Here is a 20,963-nt window from a genome sequence, read left to right as displayed (position 1 = left end):
CAGATTGCTTGGGATTCAGTCCTGAGTTTGCTCAATTTGCAATCCAACTTCCTGCTAATCCACCTGTGTGGCAGCATATGATGCCTTAAGTACCGAGTCCCTGCCACCCACTAGGAGACCCAGACAGAATATGTTCCTGACTCCTGGTTTCAGCTTGGGCCTCCCCTGGCTGTTTTCAGCATTTGGGGAATAAATCAGGGGATGGGAGATTTCTTTCTCTGTTTAGAAAGAATAAATTTAGTCAAAGGACTGTTAGAATTAATTCTCCTCTTCTGCCTCGGCTGTAGCTTTTCCTTTAATCATTTTAGTAGTTAATCTCCTAATGATTGACAGAATTTGTCTTTTTGGAAGAATCTGTCATTTAAGTATAATGTGGAATAGAAAATTGCTAATAGTTAAGAAGGAACTAAAAGAGCGAAAGGTAGTCACTTCTAGAACTGGCTAATGCTCAAGAAATCAGAGACCCATTAAAGTGGGTTGAAACACCTGTAAGCTTTGTGCTTGAGAAAAGCATTACTCTGTATTCTACTTTTACAACTTGTTGTTATCTTCTAATATTTTTGTTGAATTTGATTTCTGCTGTCAGATTTTGGTTTCTAAAAACTTACTTCTCTGCCCCTCTTTTTAAAAACTACAACATACTATATTCTTTTATAGATACAATATATTCCTTATCTCAGGAAAAGTATGTTTTATTGAAGTTTCTCTGGTCTTTGGAATCTTTTCACTATTTGTTGTAAACTGTCATTTGTGTTTATTTTCCTCAGATTTCTAGTGATATTTACTGTTAATGAAAATTGATTAGTATATGAGTAAGGCTTGTGGACTTGTGAGTTCATTGGAGTGAAAAAGAGGTACTTTGCTGTTAAGTCTGGGCTTCTATCAAATGTTTTTCCTTATTGGATCTTTTTTCTTTTCAACAAAACCTTTCCATCTTTCCTGAGAAGATAGGCCCACTTTTGTGCCTGGAGATTACTCTGGCTACTGATACTGGATTAGAATAGGTCTAAGGGGCCTGGGATGTGACCATCCTGTATGTCATTTTCACTTAAGTGCCTGTTTCCAGCCCATAAGCCTTACTCCCACCCTCCACTGTATCTAGTGAAAGTGAAGCTGGTAGTCTGATGCAGTTGTTTTAGATCTATGGCTCACAAGGTTAGAGGCACCCCCTCAATGGACATTTAGCAATGTCCTGAGGTATTTTTTGATTGTTATGACTGGAGTGGGGACAGGACAGGGTAGTGGGAATGCTGCTGGCATCTAGTAGGGAGAGATAAGGCATGCTGCTAAACATCCAGATGCACAGGACGTCCCCCAGCACACAGTTATTTGGTTCAAAATATCAGCAGTGCTGAGGCTGGGAAACTGCTCTGTGATGATGCGATAGTGCTGTCTATGGTGGGCTATGTGTACATTAGGGTGTGCGTGTGCACATGTATATGGGTGTTGGGGGTATAATTATTTGCTTGTATACATACTTTAATTCAGTCTTCCAGGTTTTAGTCCTTTACTTTACCCCTTTCTCTTGTGATAACTGATTCCTTCAAGTCTCAAGCCTTTCTAGCATTCTCTGGGGAGGCATCTTGACTGCCATAGCCGTGTTAAAGACACTGTAGCTTTTGTCCTCCTCATCTCTCCTTTGCATTTCAGTCTTCCTTCAGCTTTCTAGCTTCTCAGATTTAATATACACACATACATTTCTCCTCCTTGGTAGTGATTGTTTTCAGAATGGAGGCCAAGAGAAAAGTCTTTCATTTATAAAAGAAACACAAGGAATATTTGCTCTTGGCAATTCATATTGCTTATTGACAAGCATCATTATCGTGATGATGATAAATGGTAGAGGTGAGTTTATGTAACTGTCATATTTATCTCAGAATAAATTTTTAAAGAAAATTATTTTTAAACTCATTAAACTTTATTTTAGAGCCATGAATGGAAAATTAACTATTCAAGAAGAACAGATTGTAGAACTGATGGAAAAAATTGGTGCTGTTGAAGAAGAGCTAAATAGGGTAAGTATTCAAAACAATATTTAATGTTACAAGAAAAGCAGATAGTAAAAGAAAATTTTAGAATGTTAAGGACCTTATGTTTTTTCTTTTAAAGTTTTTTTTTGCTGATTCTTTTACTGAAAGTAAGTTGTATAATATTTTTGCTATTATCAGTGATAATGAAAAAGCTATTTTGATATATTAATGCAGCATTGCAGGAAATTACAGTCATGCATCACTTAACAATTGGAATATGTTCTGAAAATGTATTTTAGGTGATTCTGTCATTGTATGAACTGTATAGGGTATATCCCACAAACCTAGATGGAATGGGTCACTCCACATGGACTCTTGCTGTAATCAAGAGATAAGGTAAACATGAGGTATATGAGGCTGCTGTGTGTAACACAGCACACTGTTTCACTGCAAACTTTTTTTTTTTTTACAAATAGGAGTACACTCTAACAATGATAAATATATATATATATATATATATATATATATACACACAGGGTGGGAGCTAGCATTGGGGTATAGCAAGTTAAGGCATTGCCTGAGATGCTGGCATTCCATGTGGACACCAGTTTGAGTCCTGGCTCATCGACTTCTGACCCAGCTCCCTGCTAATATGCCTGGGTAAGCATTGGAAGACCACCCAAATGCTTGGATCCCTGGCACCCATGTGGGAAGCTCAGATGGAGTTCCAGGCTCCTGACTTCAACCTGGCCCAGCCCTGGCTGTTGCAGCCATCTGGGGAGTGAACCAGCAGATGGAAGATCTCTCTGTTACTCTTTCAAATAAATAAATCTTTTGTTAAAGTAGGATAAATACATAAGCCAGTAACATAGCCATTTATTATTATCAGGTATTATGACCCGTACATAATTTTATGTACTATACTTAAATTTTTTTTTAGTTTATTTTTTTTTATATGAAAGATAGAGAAAGGGAAAGAGAGAGAGAGATGGACAGAGGTCTCTTATCTGCTAGCATTCACTTCTCAAATGCCAGCAATGGCCAGGGCTGGGCCAGCCTGAAGCCAGTAACCAGGAACTCTGTCTGGGTCTCCCATGTAAGGGGCAAGAATGTAACCAGTTGAGCCTTGGCCTGCTGCTTCCCAGGGTGCACATGAGCAGGAAGCTGGAATTGGGAACAGCTGAAACTGAGACTCAAATGGAAACACTGACACTGGGTGTGGGTGTACCAAGTGGTATCTTAACTGCTAGACAAAAATCTGTCCCTATGTGCTATACTTTATATAACTGATAGTGCAGTGGGGTTGTTTACAACAGATCACCAGAAACATGTGAATGAAAAGTTGTGCTATGATGCCTGACATCACTAGGTTATATGAATTTTTCAACTCTTTTACAATCTTACAGGATCACCATCATAAATACAGTCCATCATTGACCAAAACATTGTTAGTCATGCATGACTGTAACTGAATTGTGCAGTTTTGTTGTTAAAGTTACAAAACAGTGAGTGCTGAGGCATTTTCACTTAGATGTTTATTAGATGAAGGAATACAGATATTGAGAGAGATTGGGTGTTAAATAAAAGCAGTAACTGGATTAGGTGGGGAGACCTGACCCTTTGATGCCACCCTCACATTAACACCCTCACGTTCAGATCCACTGACAGTGTTCAAAGGAATTGAAGAACTAATACAACTACAACAGACCTGTTTATGAATCTCAAAGTTTTGAGTAAGAATATAGGAAGAAACCAGATATAATATAAATTATGCCAACCTGCCTAGTAATTCATTACAACTTTTCATGGAAATAATTTTTCTCCTTCTTCTGTTAGTATATTATGAGTTAGCTGAGTATCCCACCATCCAGATCAACATTTTTACATTCTTAACAAAAGGTGTTAACTGTATTATATTTAGGTTACAGAGTTGTTTATGGATAATAAAAATGAGCTTGACCAGTGTAAAACTGACCTGCAAAATAAGTCACAGGAACTTGAAACCACTCAAAAATATTTGCAAGAAACCAAATTGCAGCTTGTTAAAGAAGAATATATCACATCGGCTTTGCAGAGTACTGAGGAGAAACTTCATGATGCTGCCAGCAAGGTTTGTACTTTGTTTTGATTTTACTTTCATTAAAGAAATTGGAGAATGAGTAAAAGTAATTTTCTTTGCTCTAACATTAATTGAGCGGTTCTATCTATTCATCCTAAATGATATTTCTTTTTCTTTTTTTTTTTTTTAAATACCTCACAAGAAACCAAGGTGCTTATCAAGCAAAGTAACATACATCTACCCATAGACTTTCTTTACCATCACAGTATCTTTTTTGTAAAGATTTATTTATATATTTATTTGAAAGAATTCCACAGAAAGAGAGAGAGAGTTTTCCATCCGCTGATTCACTCCCCAATTGGCCGCAACTGCCAGAGCTGCACTGACCCAAAGCCAGGAGCCAGGAGCTTCTTCCTGGTTTCCCACGCGGGTGCAGAGGCCCAAGGACTTGGGCTATCTTTTACTGTTTTCCCAGGCCACAGCAGAGAGCTGGATCAGAAGTGGAGCAGCCGGGACTTGAACCAGCGCCCATATGGGATGCCATAACTGCAGGCGGCAGCTTTACCTGCTGCGCCACAGCACCGGTCCCCTAAATGATATTTTTATCAAAAACAGTTTCATTATTTCATCTATATTTTTCTTACCAGAGATGCTGACTTAAGAAAAAACTACTGGAGTTTTCAATCGTAGAACGTGACTTTATAATATACTTTATGAACATTTAGAATAATGATGTTGTGATGTTTTTTCTTTGTGGTGATGAGTGAACCCAGTCATTAAGAATTTAACACATTCTGGGGGCCGGCGCCGTGGCTCACTTGGCTAATCCTCTGCCTGCGGTGCCGGCATCCAATATGGGCACTGGGTTCTTGTCCTAGCTGCTCCTCTTCCAGTCCAGCTCTCTGCTATGGCCCGGGAAGGCAGTGGAGGATGGCCAAAGTGCTTGGGCCCCTGCACCCGCCTGGGAGACCAGGAGGAAGCACCTGGCTCCAGGCTTCAGATCAGCGTAGCGCCAGCTGTAGCGGCCATTTGGGGGGTGAACCAATGGAAGGAAGACCTTTCTCTCTCTCTCTCTCTCACTGTCTATCTGTCAAATAAATAAATAAAAAAGAATTAAGGCCGGCGCCGTGGCTCACTAGGCTAATCCTTCGCCTTGTGGCACCGGCACCCCAGGTTCTAGTCCCGGTCGGGGCGCCGGATTCTGTTCCGGTTGCCCCTCTTCCAGGCCAGCTCTCTGCTGTGGCTAGGGAGTGCAGTGGAGGATGGCCCAAGTGTTTGGGCCCTGCACCCTATGGGAGACCAGGAGAAGTACCTGGCTCCTGCCATCAGATCAACGCCGTGCGCTGGCCACGGCGCGCCGGCCATTGGAGGGTGAACCAACGGCAAAGGAAGACCTTTCTCTCTGTCTCTCACTGTCCACTCTGCCTGTCAAAAAAAAAAAAAAAAAAAAAAAATTAAATAAAAAAAAAGAATTTAACACATTCTAATGATAGATGGTAGCAATATTTAATTTTTTTACTGTGTATACTTTGAGACGTAATAAAACATGATAGAAAACTTTGTGAGGAAGCTTTTTGTAATAAATTGACAAAGTCAGTCTTTCTTGAATAGATGACTAGAAGATGGGAAATCAGCATTGCTGGTCCTCTGGCTGTGTTAGCATGAGACTAAGCATGTATTTGATCCAATGTTTAAAATCTATTAGTTCTCCTCTGGAAATAGCCTTGTATAGCGAAGATATTTTTTCATTAGATTGCTGCTGTCATGTCCATCTTATCAACATTTATTTTTTTAAATCTTACATAGTTGCTTAACACAGTTGAAGAAACTACAAAAGATGTTTCTGGTCTCCATTCCAAACTGGATCGTAAGAAGGCAATTGACCAACACAATGCAGAAGCTCAAGATATTTTTGGCAAAAACTTGAATAATCTGTTCAGTGATATGGAAGAATTAATTAAGGATGGCAGCTCAAAACAAAAGGCCATGCTAGAAATTCACAAGACCTTATTTGGTAAGTTCTGGCATTTCTAATTATTCTGGACTTTTGTGTTTTAGTGTGAGGCTAATATCAAAACTGGTCATTTAATATTGTGAAATACTCAGGGGACATTGACCGTTAGTACCTTTCTCAGTGCACGTACTCTCTGTTTACGCTAGGGATTAATGTTTTCATCTTCTTTGAGTTGAAACAAATATTAGCCCCCCACGATTTTCTATAAAATAAATTGTGTTTATTAATAGCCAAATGTATAGACATTAGAAGTAAAAGTCCCCTTGTCCTTGACCCTGGCTCATTCCTTGTAGGTATTATTCTTAAATTTCTTGGGTCTCTTTCTAGAAATTTTGTTATTTAAACATTCTCAACTTATTTTACTTTTGGAATATTTATTTTGAGGGTTGTAGTTTCAGAATATGTGTGTTTGTATTAGGGTCATTGTAGCACAGAGGGTTAGTATGCTACTTGGGACCAAGTTCCACCTCCACCTCTGATCCAGCTTCCTACTAATCTACCAGGGAGACAGCAGATCATGGTTCGTGTCCCGAGTCCCCGCCACCCACATGGGAGAGACTTGGATGGAGTTCTTGGCTCCTGGCTTTAGCTTGGCCTATTCCCAGCTGTGTGGGCATTTGAGGAGTAAATCAATGGATGCCCGCAAATTGATCTGTCTCTTCTCCCTCTCTCTTTGTTGTTCTGCCTTCCAAACAAAGAAAAATGAGTAAATATTTTAAAATTGGAGTGACTGTGTGGTTTTCTTTTTTTTTTTTCCAGTTTTAAGGATTTTATTCATTGAGAGAAATGCATAAGAGAGTAAGGGCTTTATCTAATGGAGAAAGAAAAATCCATATATTAAGTTGGGGTCCATACCACGCAGAGAGCAGGCCTAGAGCAAGGCATGTGCAGGCAGGAAGGCAGGGGGCAGGCAGCCTGAAGGCCACTCACCCCAAGGCATGAGCAACAAGGGCGACAAAAAGGCAAGCCCACTGTGCTCCAGGCCTTTTATCCACTTCCAAAGGGAGTGGTTACGTAGCCTGATTGGCAGGTGTGCATACATATGAGATCACACAGGGGTGTAGTGAAAGCATGGCCTTCCAGCTCACAGATATAATCAATTTTATCCTGTCTGCCTGCCTACATTATTCCCCCCTCAGAGAGACGCCAGCCCTTAATCCTATGGGCTGTTGAAGGGTGTAGAATCATCATATCTTCTGTAGTTGCTTCCTGCTTATGAGGGGCATAGTGCAGGCCCTGCCTGTCTTGGGTCTTGAAGTCTCTGCCTATCTCATCTAACAGATTTACTTAATGAGCTGGAGCAATTTTAGTCACCGCCAATGGCTGTATCCCCTACATGGTCATGTATCATTATTTTTAACCATTCCAATGTTATCCCCCTCTAGGTAAAAACTATTCAGTAGATTTGTTCTGAAAATATTATCCTAATTATTGAAAATTTGGAAGATGTAGACAAATAAAAATGAAGTAAAAATTAAAATTTATTAATTTGGTTGTTCTGAAAATATCCTCATTATCAAAAATTTGGAAGATGTAGACATAAGAATGATTAAGTTAAAATTAATCATAATTATTCTAGTTGTATTAAACCAACCTACTACTAATTTTTTTTACTGAATTCAAGCTTCTATTTTCTTCTGTAAACTCTTATCCTAATGCTGCATGTTATTTTTAGTTAGAGACTAGTTTTAGAATATTCTAATTCTGGTTTATTGCGAGTTGAGTTTGATATACTTAGAAATTATCAAGGGCTTACTGAACAATTAGGAACACATATTGTGTACATTTTAAACATTTCCGGCCGGCGCCATGACTCACTAGGCTAATCCTCCGCCTTGTGGCGCCGGCACACCGGGTTCTAGTCCTGGTCGGGGCGCTGGATTCTATGCCGGTTGCCCCTCTTCCAGGCCAGCTCTCTGCTGTGGCCCAGGAGTGCAGTGGAGGATGGCCCAAGTGCTTGGGCCCTGCACCCCATGGGAGACCAGGAGAAGCACCTGGCTCCTGCCATCGGATCAGTGCGGTGCGCTGGCCGCAGCGCGCCAGCAGTGGCGGCCATTGGAGGGTGAACCAACGGCAAAGGAAGACCTTTCTCTCTGTCTCTCTCTCTCACTGTCCACTCTGCCTGTCAAAAAAAAAATAATAAATAAACCAAAAAAATAAACAAACAAACAAAAAACACATTTCCTTGGTTGGGTCTGGCACTGTGGCACAGAGAGTTAATGCCCTGGCCTGAAGCGCCGGCATCCCATATGGGTGCCAGTTCAAGACCCGGCTGCTCCATTTCCGATCCTGCTCTCTGCTATGGCCTGGGAAAGCAGTGGAAGATAGCCCAAGTCCTTGGGACCCTGTACCCACGTGGGAGACCCAGAGGAAGGTCCTGGTTTCAGATCGGCGCAGCTCCAGCCGTTGCTGTCAATTAGGGAGTGAACCAAAGGAGGATGGAGGACCTCTCTGCCTCTCCTCTCTCTGTGTAGCTCTTTCAGATAAATAAATAAATATTTCCTTGCTTATAGAGTGAGCAAATTTTTTAAAAGTTTTGTTTATTTATTTGAAAGGCAGAGTAAGTGAGTGAAAAGAGGTCCTCCATCTGCTGGTTCACTCCCTGAATGACTGCAGTAGCCTGGGTTGAGCCATACTGAAACCAGGAACTCAGAATTTTATCAGGAACTTTCCAAGACACATTAGCAAGGAGCTGGATTGGAGATGGAAGAGCTGGGACTCAAACTGGTCCTCCAGTATGGGATGTGGGTATCCCAAGCAGTGGCTTAACAGGCTATGCTACAGTTCCTGCCCCAGTGAGACAGGTTTTTTTTCCTTTGTTTTTTTCTTTTCTTTTCTTTTCTTTTCTTTTCTTTTCTTTTCTTTTCTTTTCTTTTCTTTTCTTTCTTTTTTTCTTTCTTTTTTTTTTTTTTCTTAACAGGCAGAGTTAGACAGTGAGAGAGACAGAGACAAAGGTCTTCCTTCCATTGGTTCGCCCCCGAAATGGCCGCTACAGCCGGCGCTGCGCTGATCTGAAGCCAGGAGCCAGGAGCTTCCTCCTGGTCTCCCATGCAGGTGCAGAGCCCAAGCACTTGGGCCATCCTCCCCTGCACTCCCGGGCCACAGTAGAGAGCTGGACTGGAAAAGGAGCAACCAGGACAGAATCCGGCGCCCCAACCGGGACTAGAACCTGGGGTGCTGGCGCTACAGGCAGAGGATTAGCCTATTGAGCCGTGGCGCCTGCCATTTTTTCTCCTTTTTTAAAATATTTATTTTTTTGAATGTCAGAGTTACAGGGAAAGGGAACCAGAGAAATTCACAAGAGAGAGATCTTCTATCCCCGAGTTCATTCACTCCCCAAATGGCCACAATGTTCAGGGCTGGGCCAAGCTGAAGCCAGGAGCCAAGAGCTTCATCCTGGTCTCCCATGTGGGCACAGGAGCCCAACCACTTGGACCATCCTCTGCTGCTTTCCCAGGCACATAGCAGGGAGTTGGATCTGAAGTGGAGCAGCCTGGTCTAAACTGGCACCCATATGGAATGTCAGTGCTGCAGGTGACAGCTTTACTGACTACACCACAGTGCTGGCCCCAGGCAGTTCTTTTAAACTTATTTGTTATTACAAATTCTATAGCAAGGATATCATTTTGGTAACCTCTTTAAAGTGGTTCTAACTGCTTAAGTATATTTATGTCGTTTTATATTTTTATTTATTTTTTTGTTATAGGTAATCTGCTGTCTTCCAGTGTCTTTGCGTTAGACACCATTACTACAACAGCACTTGGATCTCTCACATCTGTTCCAGAAAATGTGTCTACTTGTGTTTCTCAGATTTCTAATATGATACTGAAAGAACAATCATTAGCAGCAGAAAGTAAAACTGTACTACAGAAATTGATTGTTAGTAAATCTCTTAAAATATTTTTAAGGGTTACATTTGTTAAGTCTTTAAAGCAATATTAACTGGTATTCTTTCATCTTCAGCTTTGTTAAATAGTGACACATGTATCACTTCAAGAATTTATTTTTTTAAAGATTTATTTATTATTTGAAAGGCAGAGTTACACAGAGAGAGAGGCAAGGCAGAGAGATCATCCATCTGCTGTTTCACTCCCCAGATGGCTGCAATGACTGGAGCTGGGCCAATCCAAAACCAGGAGCCAGGAGTTTTTTCTAGGTCTCCTACGTGGGTGCAAGGGCCCAAGTGCTTGGGCTGTCTTCTGCTGCTTTCCCAGGCACATTAGCAAGGAGCTGGATTAGAAGTGAATTAGCTGGGACTTGAACCAGAGTTTATATGGGGTGCCAGCACTGCAGATGGCAGTTAACCTGCTTTGCCACAGAACTGACCTCTGTCTATATATATATATATATATATATAGTTTTATTTTATTTATTTATTTTTTTTGACAGAGAGAAAGGTCTTCCTTCCATTGGTTCACCCCCCAAATGGCTACCACGGCCGGCACGCTGTGCCTATCCAAAGCCAGGAGCCAGGTGCTTCTCCTGGTCTCCTATGCGGGTGCAGGGCCCAAGTCTTGGGCCATCCTCCACTGCCCTCCCGGGCCACAGCAGAGAGCTGGACTGGAAGAGGAACACCTGGGACTAGAACCCGGCGCCCATATGGGATGCTTTTGCCACAGGCAGAGCATTAGCCAAGTGAGCCACAGCTCTGGCCTCTCTGTTTATATTTTTAAAGACCAATCTCTGCATTGTTTTTTTTTTTCCTCCCAGGAAGATTGATTTCCAAATGTGTATAACCAACATTTGAAAACTTTTACTCATATTTTATAGTGTTAACAAGTAGGAGTTATTTATAAACTTTTTAATGACTAAAGAATTCTCGGAATACATTTAAAATTCTTGGGGTTAGATCTGTGTGACCAAGCCCTTCTGGATCTTATAACTAAATTTTTTTTCCCCACAGTTCTGTAGAAGTCACTAACCTAATTGCAGTTAATATTGCCTCCTTGATACATGACTTACATATATTCTATTTTGTATTTGCAAGGTTTGTCTAGGCAGTTTGCCATTGCACTAATTTTGTTCTTTCCTTCATACAGGTTCTCTGCCTCCCTTTTTGAGGTTAACAATATTTTTATTAAACATTTTCCAAGTAAATATTAGAAATATCAGCTGATCTGCTTAGGTTCATGCAATGTAACACTATTTGATAGGTTTCTTCAATCTAAATGACCACTTTAAAGTGAGCATGTTGCCTCTCTTATAACTTGATACAAGTTGCTTCTTTCTAGGAGGGTATGAATGGTTATTATCTTTAATCTGAATTTGACAAAGTATTCAGTTAGCATTAACTTTCTAGAAATTGATTGATTCAGATATTGTGGTCTGTATTTATTGATGTCTTCCTGTGTACCAAGTTAAAGACATTACTTGAATCAAAAGAAGAGATGACTGCTGTTCTTACAGAATTAATTGTAATTAGTATGATAGCTCTTCCTTCCAAAAGATTACCAGTGGCCTTTTAAAAAAGTATTTATAAATTATTTCTATTATAGATTTTCTGTTTTTATTTTTTTTTCCTCTGCCCTGGTGAAAAGATCTTTACTCTGGATTTTTTGTTTTTCATGAAACTTCCCAGTCTGCACTTTATTATTTACTTTTCATATGCATTGACAAGTTTAAGAACCTTAACAGGTTCTGATACAATAGGATATAAGTCAACAATCTCCAGAGTTAAATACCTCCATCCCAAAGCCTACTCATGATGACTTTTTGGTCTTGGTCTTTTTGACAAATGACTTAAACTTGTTTGAAATTTTTAAAATTTTCTATTTGGAATACTGAAATCTTACCAATTCATTGTCACTTTTTTCCTTTTTTGAATTCTTCTAACATGTGTTTCATTAGACTCTTTAAGAATTTATTGTAGGTGCGCACCGCGGCTCACTAGGCTAATCCTCCGCCTGCGGCGCCGGCACCCTGGGTTCTAGTTCCGGTCGGGGCACCGGATTCTGTCCCGATTGCTCCTCTTCCTGTCCAGCTCTCTGCTGTGGCCCAGGAGTACAGTGGAGGATGGCCCAAGTGCTTGGGCCCTGTACCCCATGGGAGACCAGGAGAAGCACCTGGCTCCTGGCTTTGGATCAGCGCGGTACACCGGCCGCAGCGGCCATTGGGGGTGAACCAACGGCAAAAGGAAGACCTTTCTCTCTGTCTCTCTCTCTCTCACTGTCCACTCTTCCTGTCAAAAAAAATAAAGAAAAAATTTATTGTATACTAAGTGACCATTAATTACTAGAGGCAGAACTAAGGGGGTTTACGCTGAATGTAAACACTAGGCATATAGATACATCTCTGTAGGCTATGAAGAACAGAGAATGTAAACTTAGAATTTTAATGTGTATGTTTTTCAAAAGTATTTTAAATGTAATCTAACCATCCAGGCTATGAAAATACGCCTTTTAAAAGATCTGTTTGTTTATTTTTAAAACTAGAATGTACTTAAGACTGACCTCCTAAGTTCACTGGAAACGATTTTATCCCCTACTCTGGTGTCTATATTGAAAATCAATAGTCAGCTAAAGCATGTTTTCAAGACTGCATTGACAGTAGCTGATAAGGTAACAAATGTTATGTTCTTAATTATCTCAAAATTACTTTATTGTTTTAGAAAGAAGCTAATATTTTTTTTTCTCAAAGATAGAAGATCAGAAAAAGGAAATGGATGGTTTTCTCAGTACGCTGTGTAACAATCTACATGAACTGCAAGACAATACAATTTCTTCCTTGGTTGAATCACAGAAATTATGTGAAAACTTAACTGAAGACTTGAAAACAATAAAGCAAACGCACGCACAGGTATCTTGTCTGGCTGACTTGGGAAGTGGAAAAAGAAAGTCTTATGATAACTTGTGTCTTAATAATCTATGTTACACAAGCTGAATGCTGTAAAACTAATATAGAACCTGAAAATATTATAGCCACCGTTGCCTATAGCAGTAATTAGTATAAAATAACTGAGAATATTTCTCTTGATTAGTTAATATTTGAGGTTTTGCTACACGTGGTATCCTATGCTGAAGTGCAATATGACAAACCAAACAGTCCTGTTCCTATACCAAAATGAAAGATGATATGGGTGAAACATATCTTTAGAGGCAAATGGTTGTAACATTTAAAGTGAGCGTGTGCCTCCCTTGTAACTTGATGGTACAAGTTCCTTCTTTCTAGGAGGGCATTGATGGTTATTATCTTTCATAAACTAAGTCCTGCTTTCTTTATATCTGTCTCATTGATGACATACTTCATATTGTAGTAAATAGATACACATTTTAATTTTTATTTATTGATTATAAGTGTAATTCATAACTTACCTTCCTCTGTGTAAATTATTTTTCAGTATATGAGATTTTAAACCCAAACCAAACCTTCAAACCCTAATCTATAAATATCAGATATTTGGAAAATAGTGTTCTGGTAATCTTAAGACTTAGTAATGGGGTTGGAAATATCACTGTGTCCCTAAATCTGTATGTATGAATTACACAAAATTTGTTTCCTTAAATAAAAAAACATATTTAAAAAAAAGACTTGGTAGTGGACATCTAAGTCTTGCTAATGAGCGTGTTATCACATGCAAGAATTCTTTGGTCAATAAAATGGTTGACATGATCTACTGAGTCATAAAAGGTTCTTTGGCTTTGGAAAGTGAGGGAGAAAGATTCACATCCATGTCATGTAAGGTGAGAAGGCAAAATACATCCACGATATTTAGGCAAGATTTAAAACAACTTTAAGATTGTTAGCCTCCCTAAATATAAGACTTTTCAGAAAGAGGATTAACACTGGAAATTAGTCAGAATAGTAGTTAACATTTATTGAACACCAACATAGATACAGATTCTTTCACTAGCCCTGTTTTCAGATGAGGAAACTGAAACCTCAGGAGCATCCACAGTGTTTAGTTCCACTTACAGATGTCGGTAGTGATTATACTGCTGAAGAGAGGCATCCATTTTTCAGCGGTTCTTTTATGTTTCTTGGCAATTTGAAATTGCAGCAGCATCTTATACCTCTACATAAGGCATTTGCTTTAGACCTGTCTAGATCTTTTTAGGTGTATTTTCTATGGCAAATCCCCTCTTTTTGAATTAGCTGTTTGAAAATGCTTAGGGCCCAGCATTGTGGTACAGCGAATTAAGCTGCCATTTGTGATACCAGCATCTTATGTGGGTTCAGGTCCCGGCTACTCCACTTCCAATCCAGTTCACCGTGATGTGCCTGGCAAGGCAGGGGAAGACAGCCCAAGTCCTTGGCCCCCTACCATGCACATGGGAGCCCTGGAAGTAGCTCCAAGCTCCTGGTTTCATTCTGTCCAGCCTTGGTCGTTGCAGCCTTTGAGGGAATGAACCAGCAGATGGAAGGTTCTCTCTCATTCTATCCTTCAAATAATAAAATAAATTTTAAATAAAATGCTTTCAGCTTTACACACTGGCAGTTATCGTAGCCAATGAGATTTATCTGAAGTGTGGTTATTGCTACTTAAAGAAAATGCTTGAAATTGATAGGCAGCTGTTTGGAAAACAAAGCAAAAAAACTGATCTAAAAAATATCTTAGCATAAATGGTTTGACTTCCCTGGATTTTTTTTTAAAGATTTATTTCATCTATTTGAAAGGCAGAGTTAGAGAGAAAGGCCTTCCAATCTGCTGGTTCTCTCCCCAAATGGCCACAGTGGCTGAGGCTCGGTCAGTCTGAAGCCGGGAGCCAGGAGCTTCTTCCAAGTCTCCCACATGACTCCAACCAACACCCAAATAGGATGCAGGCAGTAGCTTAACCTCTTATGCCACAGTGATGGCCCTGACTTCCCTGGATTTAAGGATGCAAGTTTATTACGTGGAATATTTTTTAGGTTTTCTAGAACTTGAAGTGAGCACTAATAAAACAATTCTGTAAAATTTTGAATCCGTACTTATATATAGTTATATCCAATAATATCTGCATTATTGCCTACTTTTAGACTAGTAAAAGTACTGGCAGACTTTTCACAGTCAGAATGTTAGATATGCATTATTAGCTGATGTATTATTCATTGGCAACCAATGGACTGAATGGTAAATAAGAAGCTTAGATGGGGTGGTTATTTGGTGCAGAGGTTCAGACTCACACATCCCATATTGGAGTACCTGTGTTTGATTTCAAGCTTCACTTTCCATCCCAGATTGTTTGCTTTTTTGTTGTTGTTGTAACGATTTATTTATTTGAAAGGCAGAGATACAGAGAAAAAAGGGGAGAGAGAAATCTTCCATCTGCTGGTTCACTCCCCAAATGACTGCAGCAGCCAGGGCTGAGCCAGAACTAAGCTAGGAGCCAGGAGCTTCATCCAGCTCTCTCATGTGAATGCAGCCATCCTCCACTGCGGCCATCCTACACTGTTTTCCCAGGTGCATTAGCACGGAGCTGGATAGCCAGTGGAGCAGCTGGGACTTGAACCAGCACCCATATGAGATGCCAGCCCTGAAGGTAGAGGCTTAACTCTGTACACCACAGCACCAGCTCCTTCATGCTAGCTTTCTACTCTTGTGTACCTTGGGTGGCAGCAGATGACAGGAGACCTGGATTGAGTTCCTGATTCTAAAAGCTTAAATACGTTTTCATTTCTTTGATCTTTTTTATAGCTTCTTCATTCTGCTGTATAGCTTATTATTTGCCAGTAAGAACTTGGTTTTAAAGATGTTAAATATGAGGAACTTCAAAAAATTCCTAGAGAGACCAGCACTGTACCACAGCAAGTTAAGTCAATGCCTGCAATGTTGGCATCCCATATGGGTGCTGGCTCAAGTCCTGGCTGCTTCACATCTGATCCAGCTCCCTGCTAATGTACCTGGGAAAGCAGCAGAAGATGGCCCCTGCCACCCACATGTGAAACCTAGAAGAAGCCCCTGGCTCCTGGCTGTTGGCAGCCATTTAGGGAGTGAACTAGCAGATGGAAGATCTTTCTCTCTCTCTCCCTGCCCCTCTCTCCTCTTCTCCCTTTCTCTCTTTGTAACTCTTTCAAATAAATAAATTTCAAAATAAAATTCATAAATGTATAGTTTTCTCAAAGTATATTTTTCCATTAATTTTTTGAATACCCCTTCTAAGTGCAAAGATAAGACTTTACAAGTATTTACATTTTATTAATATGCTCCAACTAGATTGTGTAAAAAATATTTTAGCTCCAGTTAGGTTCTGTAAAATTTTTTAGCTTGATACTTTGGGATTGCTTATCAGCATTAATTTTCCCTTCTAGTAGTGTTGGCAGTTCAAAAGCAACTATATGTACTCATCAAAGTGGTTCTCAAAAATAAAGTAACATCTGGGTGTGTTTGGTCAGTATGGAGGTACTCTGGTTTTGTTACTAGTAATTAAAATAACAAAGTTGGCTAATTATTTACTTTAAAAAAAATCCCTCTAATAATCGTCTTATTTAATTTCACTTCCGCTGGTTTTCCTGCATGGGAGAGAGGGAAGATCTCCTTTTACAAATTTGTGTAATTTTCTGCTGTGGCAGAACACTTAGTATCATCAGTCTTGTGCAGAATAATTCTAAATGTGTCACCATAATTTCAAGTCTCTTTTCCTTTTCCCACCTTTCTTACAGGAACTTCACCAGTTAACCAATCTTTGGGCAGAAAGATTCTGTGCTTTGGAGGAAAAATGTGAAAACATCCAGAAACCACTTAGTAGAGTCCGAGAAAATACAGAGCAGTAAGCTATTTTTAAGTTCTCTTAACTTTTCTGTAAGTCTGAAAGTAGTTCAGAAGAAAAGCTTGAAATAGTACAAAAAAATTCTTACATACCTTCAACCAGACATCTGATCTGTGGACATTTTATTGTTCATGTATATATAAATGTATAAATGTACACCTACATAAATATCCTTTTGCATATTTGTGCTTCTGTTTCAGTGAGAAACTTGGTTCTTACCTATAATGTATTTTCTTATTTTCTCAGTCTTAGAATACACATTCAGTGCTTTTACAATTCTTAACCTCTAACACTGATAAAAAGTATACTTATTAGGTAGAACGGGGCAAATCATGACTGAGGGGATGGGTGCCTTTCCTTGTAATAATTTTATTGCACACCACCATATCCATTTGTTTATGTGGTATCTTTGGCTGCCTTTGAGCTACAGCAGGAGAATTGAGTCATTGTTTTAAAGTCACTGGACCATAAGCTTAAAGTGTTGCTACCTGGCTTTTAAGAAAAAGTTTGGTGGTTCCTGAGCTAGAGTTTAGGTTGCTTTCTTTAGTCATTGCTTATTAGTCCCACATACTTACCACAGACACCAGTCAGATCTATGTTTTCTTTTAAGAGTTTTATAGTTTTCTGTATAGTATTTATGTCCATAATCCACTTTAAATATTTTGCATGAGTTTTGTCAAGGTTCAGTTTTTTATCTGTGAATATTCTAAACTCATGAGAGGGACATTCTACTATATTTCAGCTAATTTTTGTCTACTTAATTGTTCCTTCCTGAAGTTTCAAGCTTCCTTCAGTGTGGAAACTTCCATTAGTCTTTAAGGGTAGGTTTGCTAGCCAAAATTCTGTTTTATTTTTTCTGAGATGGTCTTGATGTGCTCCTCATTTCTGAAAGATATTTTCACGGATAGAGATTTCAGGGTTGACAGTTCTTTTCTTTCAACATTTGAAGCACTCTGTTCTGTTTCTTTCTGGCTTTCATGGGATGAGAAATCCTCTGCTATCAAAATAATTGCTCCTCCATAAGCATGGCCCATGTCTTTTTTAAAGTGGTTTTTTTTGTGGGCTTTGCTTTTTCATCAGATTTATAATCTATGATTGATATGTTTAGACCATCACATTTAAAATGAGTGTTAAAATCTACAGTTTTGTTGGTTTCTGTTTGTTATGTCACTTGTTAACGTCTCTTTTTTGCTCTTTTTTTACCTTTCCTAATTTGAATGAGCATTTTTGTTTTAATTTTATCTCTTCTATGATCTTACTTATGCTTATTTTGTTACCCTTCTTTATTTTTTTTATTTACAAATCATTTTTTTTAAAGATTTATTTTTATTTATTTGAAAGAGTTAGAGAGAGAGGCAGAGACAGAGAGAGCGGTCTTCCATCTGTTGGTTCACTTTCCAGATGGCCACAATGGCTGGAGCTGAACTGATCCAAAGTCAAGAGCCAGGAGCTTCTTCCTGGTCTCTCACGTGGATGAGGGGTCCAAGGACTTGGGCCATCTTTTACTGCTTTCCTAGCCCATTGCAGAGAGCTGAATCAGAAGAAGAGCAGCCAGGACTAGAACTGGCACCCAAATGGCATGCTCGTGCTTCAGGCCAGGGCTTTAACTCACTGTGCCACAGTGCCAGCCCCTACAAATATATTTTTAAATAATTTGAATCCACAATCAAATAATCTGCCATTTCATATATAAATCAAATAACTTTATAATAGTCTATTCCCATTTCCTTCTTCCTGTGACCCTGTCATTATTTTCACGTATTTAACTTGTACATATGTTACATACTTTATACATTTTACTCTAATCACTTTATCTATTTTATTTTTTAATGTGGCTAGTAGAAAATTACTGGTTATATCTATAACTCACATTATATTTCTTTTGAATACAGCTGGAATTCTAGCCATCACGTATCCTTACTACCTAACTTGTACCATCTGTTTTATAAACCTGTTACTGATCCTATAAACTTTGGGATTTTGTGTGTGTGTAGGTGTGTGAACTCTACAAATTCTGAATCTATAAAATGTTTCCCCACCTTTTATCCATGGTATCTACATTGATAGGTTTCTTGCCCTTCCCAAAGCTTTGAATAGGGTTGAAATGGGAAGGAAACTATGGTATACTTTCTTAAGGCCTATGCAAATAATTTTTGCCTCCTTCCTGACATTTATTGTCTGTACTAGTGTTTCTCATTGTGATCCAGTGACTATCATAATCATTCAGGAAGTTGGAGTATGTTTATGAACACTGAACATGATTCTGTTTGGAATTTATTAACATAGTTTGTAGTCACTTTTGACTAATTATCATTTTCCCACTGAGTTTCTTAAGAGATTTAGGTTTATAGTGTCCAGGCTTATCAGTTCATTTTTCTTTTTAAATCATTTCCACTTAATTTGTAGGTAAACTGATTTTCAGCATCTTTGCTTACTCACTTGACTCATATGGTATACCATCTAGTGGTAATAGGGGGTAACTTTTATTCCCTAAGGTTTAACTCTAGTCCTGTGAAATGACTTTAAGAAAACACTAAAAAAGGGAATCATCAATGAATTTAACATATGAATTCTGACAGAGGTTTATATCAAGTTTATGTTACATTGTACTATATGTGCTACATGTATAATTTGTCATTCCCCAATATAATTTTTTTTTCATTATTAGAAAGCTTTATAGTTGATATTTTAAAGTAACATTTGAAATATTTATGATTTATACTGTCATGGGAAAGGAAAACTGCTTTAATAACAGAATGACTGACTGGCCAGTTTAGGGACTAGACCAGATGCTATATGAGATGCCTTTGAGTAACAAAACCTAGAAGCAGGCATAAATCAAGTAGACAGATTTCATTTTAGTAACTGTATGGTTAAATACTATAGGAGATGCAAAGGAAAGTATCATACCTGGAGGAGTGCTGGGGGAAGTCTTATGAGAACAGGTGACCTTTTTAACGGTCACTTAATGGCATATGGAATGTCAATCTGCTGTGAAAAGATCTAGGCCAAAGCACTGATTCTCAGTGTAGAAGACTTATTAAGAACGTGGGCTCCAGAACCAGACTGCCTGTATCAGATCTGCCACGTAAGAGCTGTATGGTCTTGGGAAGGTATTAGGCCTCGAGTCTTGGTTTTCCATTTCAACGGTGTTGTGCTTTTTTCTGTAGGACATCTAAGGATATAATCAACAAAACAGCTTTTCACAGTAAAAAATTTTGCGCTGATTCTGATGGCTTGTCACAGGAACTCAGACATTTTAACCAAGATGGTACAAAATTGGTAGAAGAATCAGTCAAACACTATGATAACCTCAGCAGCAACCTGGAACAAATATCTCAGGAGACTCAACAGAGATGTGAAGCTCTGAACACAAGCACAGTGCATTTTTCTGAACAGTGGGTATCTTGCTTAAGTAAGAGGGAAGAAGAACTTCAGAATTTGTTGGAGGTAATAACTTTGGTACCTACTTGGGGGACAATAGCTATAATCAGAAAATTAAATATTCTTGGCAAGGTTTTGGTTTCAAATTATATTTTAAGATATAATGAGCGACAAACTTTCATGCTTATGCATGATCTCTTTTCATGTACTCGTATACATCTTCTAGATTTTGAATAGTATTAAACATTTATCCAGTTTCTGTCTGTATCTGTCCTTGGTTTTATTCACTTGTTAATTTCTTCAAGAAGGACACTCATCTTTTCACAGCTAATACCTACTTATATCTGCTTTTTACTTTTTCCCAGGTATATTCAAATGTCTTTTTATTTTTAACAGTCTTTTTAAAAAGATTTTATTTATTTATTTGAAAAATCATTAGATAGAGAAAGGGATTTTCCATCTGCAGGTTCACTCTCTAAGTGGTTACAATGGCCAGGGCTGGGCTGGGCCTAAGCCAGGAGCCTAATCCAGGTCTCCCATTTGGGTGGCAGGGGCCCAAGTACATGGGCTGTCTTCCATTGCATTTGGAAATGGAGCAGCCAGGTCTTGAAATGGCACTTAAATGGAATGCCGGCATTTCAAGCAACAGCTTAACCTGCTGCACCACAGCACCAACCCCAAAAAATACGTCTTAAAAAAAAAAAATAGAAGCCAAGTTGACAGCATTCCCCCATTCAACTATATGGTATAATTTTTTTTTAATTAAAGATTTATTTATTTATTTGAAAGAGTTACACAGAGAGAGTAGAGGCAGAGAGAGAAAGAGATAGGTCCTCCCTCTGATGGTTCAC

General features: G+C 39.0%; 1 protein-coding gene across 1 annotated transcript in view; it reads left to right on the top strand.

Annotated features, from left to right (window-relative positions):
• The window catches only part of KIF11 (kinesin family member 11), a 61,184-nt gene that overhangs the window by 28,334 nt on the left and 11,887 nt on the right, over positions 1 to 20,963 (top strand). The window contains exons 11-18 of the mRNA XM_002718383.5: positions 1,928 to 2,015; positions 3,892 to 4,080; positions 5,836 to 6,043; positions 9,750 to 9,922; positions 12,475 to 12,600; positions 12,680 to 12,838; positions 16,622 to 16,728; positions 19,899 to 20,178. Of these exons, the coding sequence (XP_002718429.2) occupies positions 1,928 to 2,015; positions 3,892 to 4,080; positions 5,836 to 6,043; positions 9,750 to 9,922; positions 12,475 to 12,600; positions 12,680 to 12,838; positions 16,622 to 16,728; positions 19,899 to 20,178 (1,330 nt within the window). The remainder of the gene's footprint in view (positions 1 to 1,927; positions 2,016 to 3,891; positions 4,081 to 5,835; positions 6,044 to 9,749; positions 9,923 to 12,474; positions 12,601 to 12,679; positions 12,839 to 16,621; positions 16,729 to 19,898; positions 20,179 to 20,963) is intronic.

This window comes from Oryctolagus cuniculus, chromosome 15, assembly GCF_964237555.1.
Source record: "Oryctolagus cuniculus chromosome 15, mOryCun1.1, whole genome shotgun sequence".
Classification (NCBI taxonomy): Eukaryota; Metazoa; Chordata; class Mammalia; order Lagomorpha; family Leporidae; genus Oryctolagus; species Oryctolagus cuniculus.
Note: the sequence above shows the minus strand (reverse complement) of the source record. Positions and strands in the feature narration are given on the sequence as shown.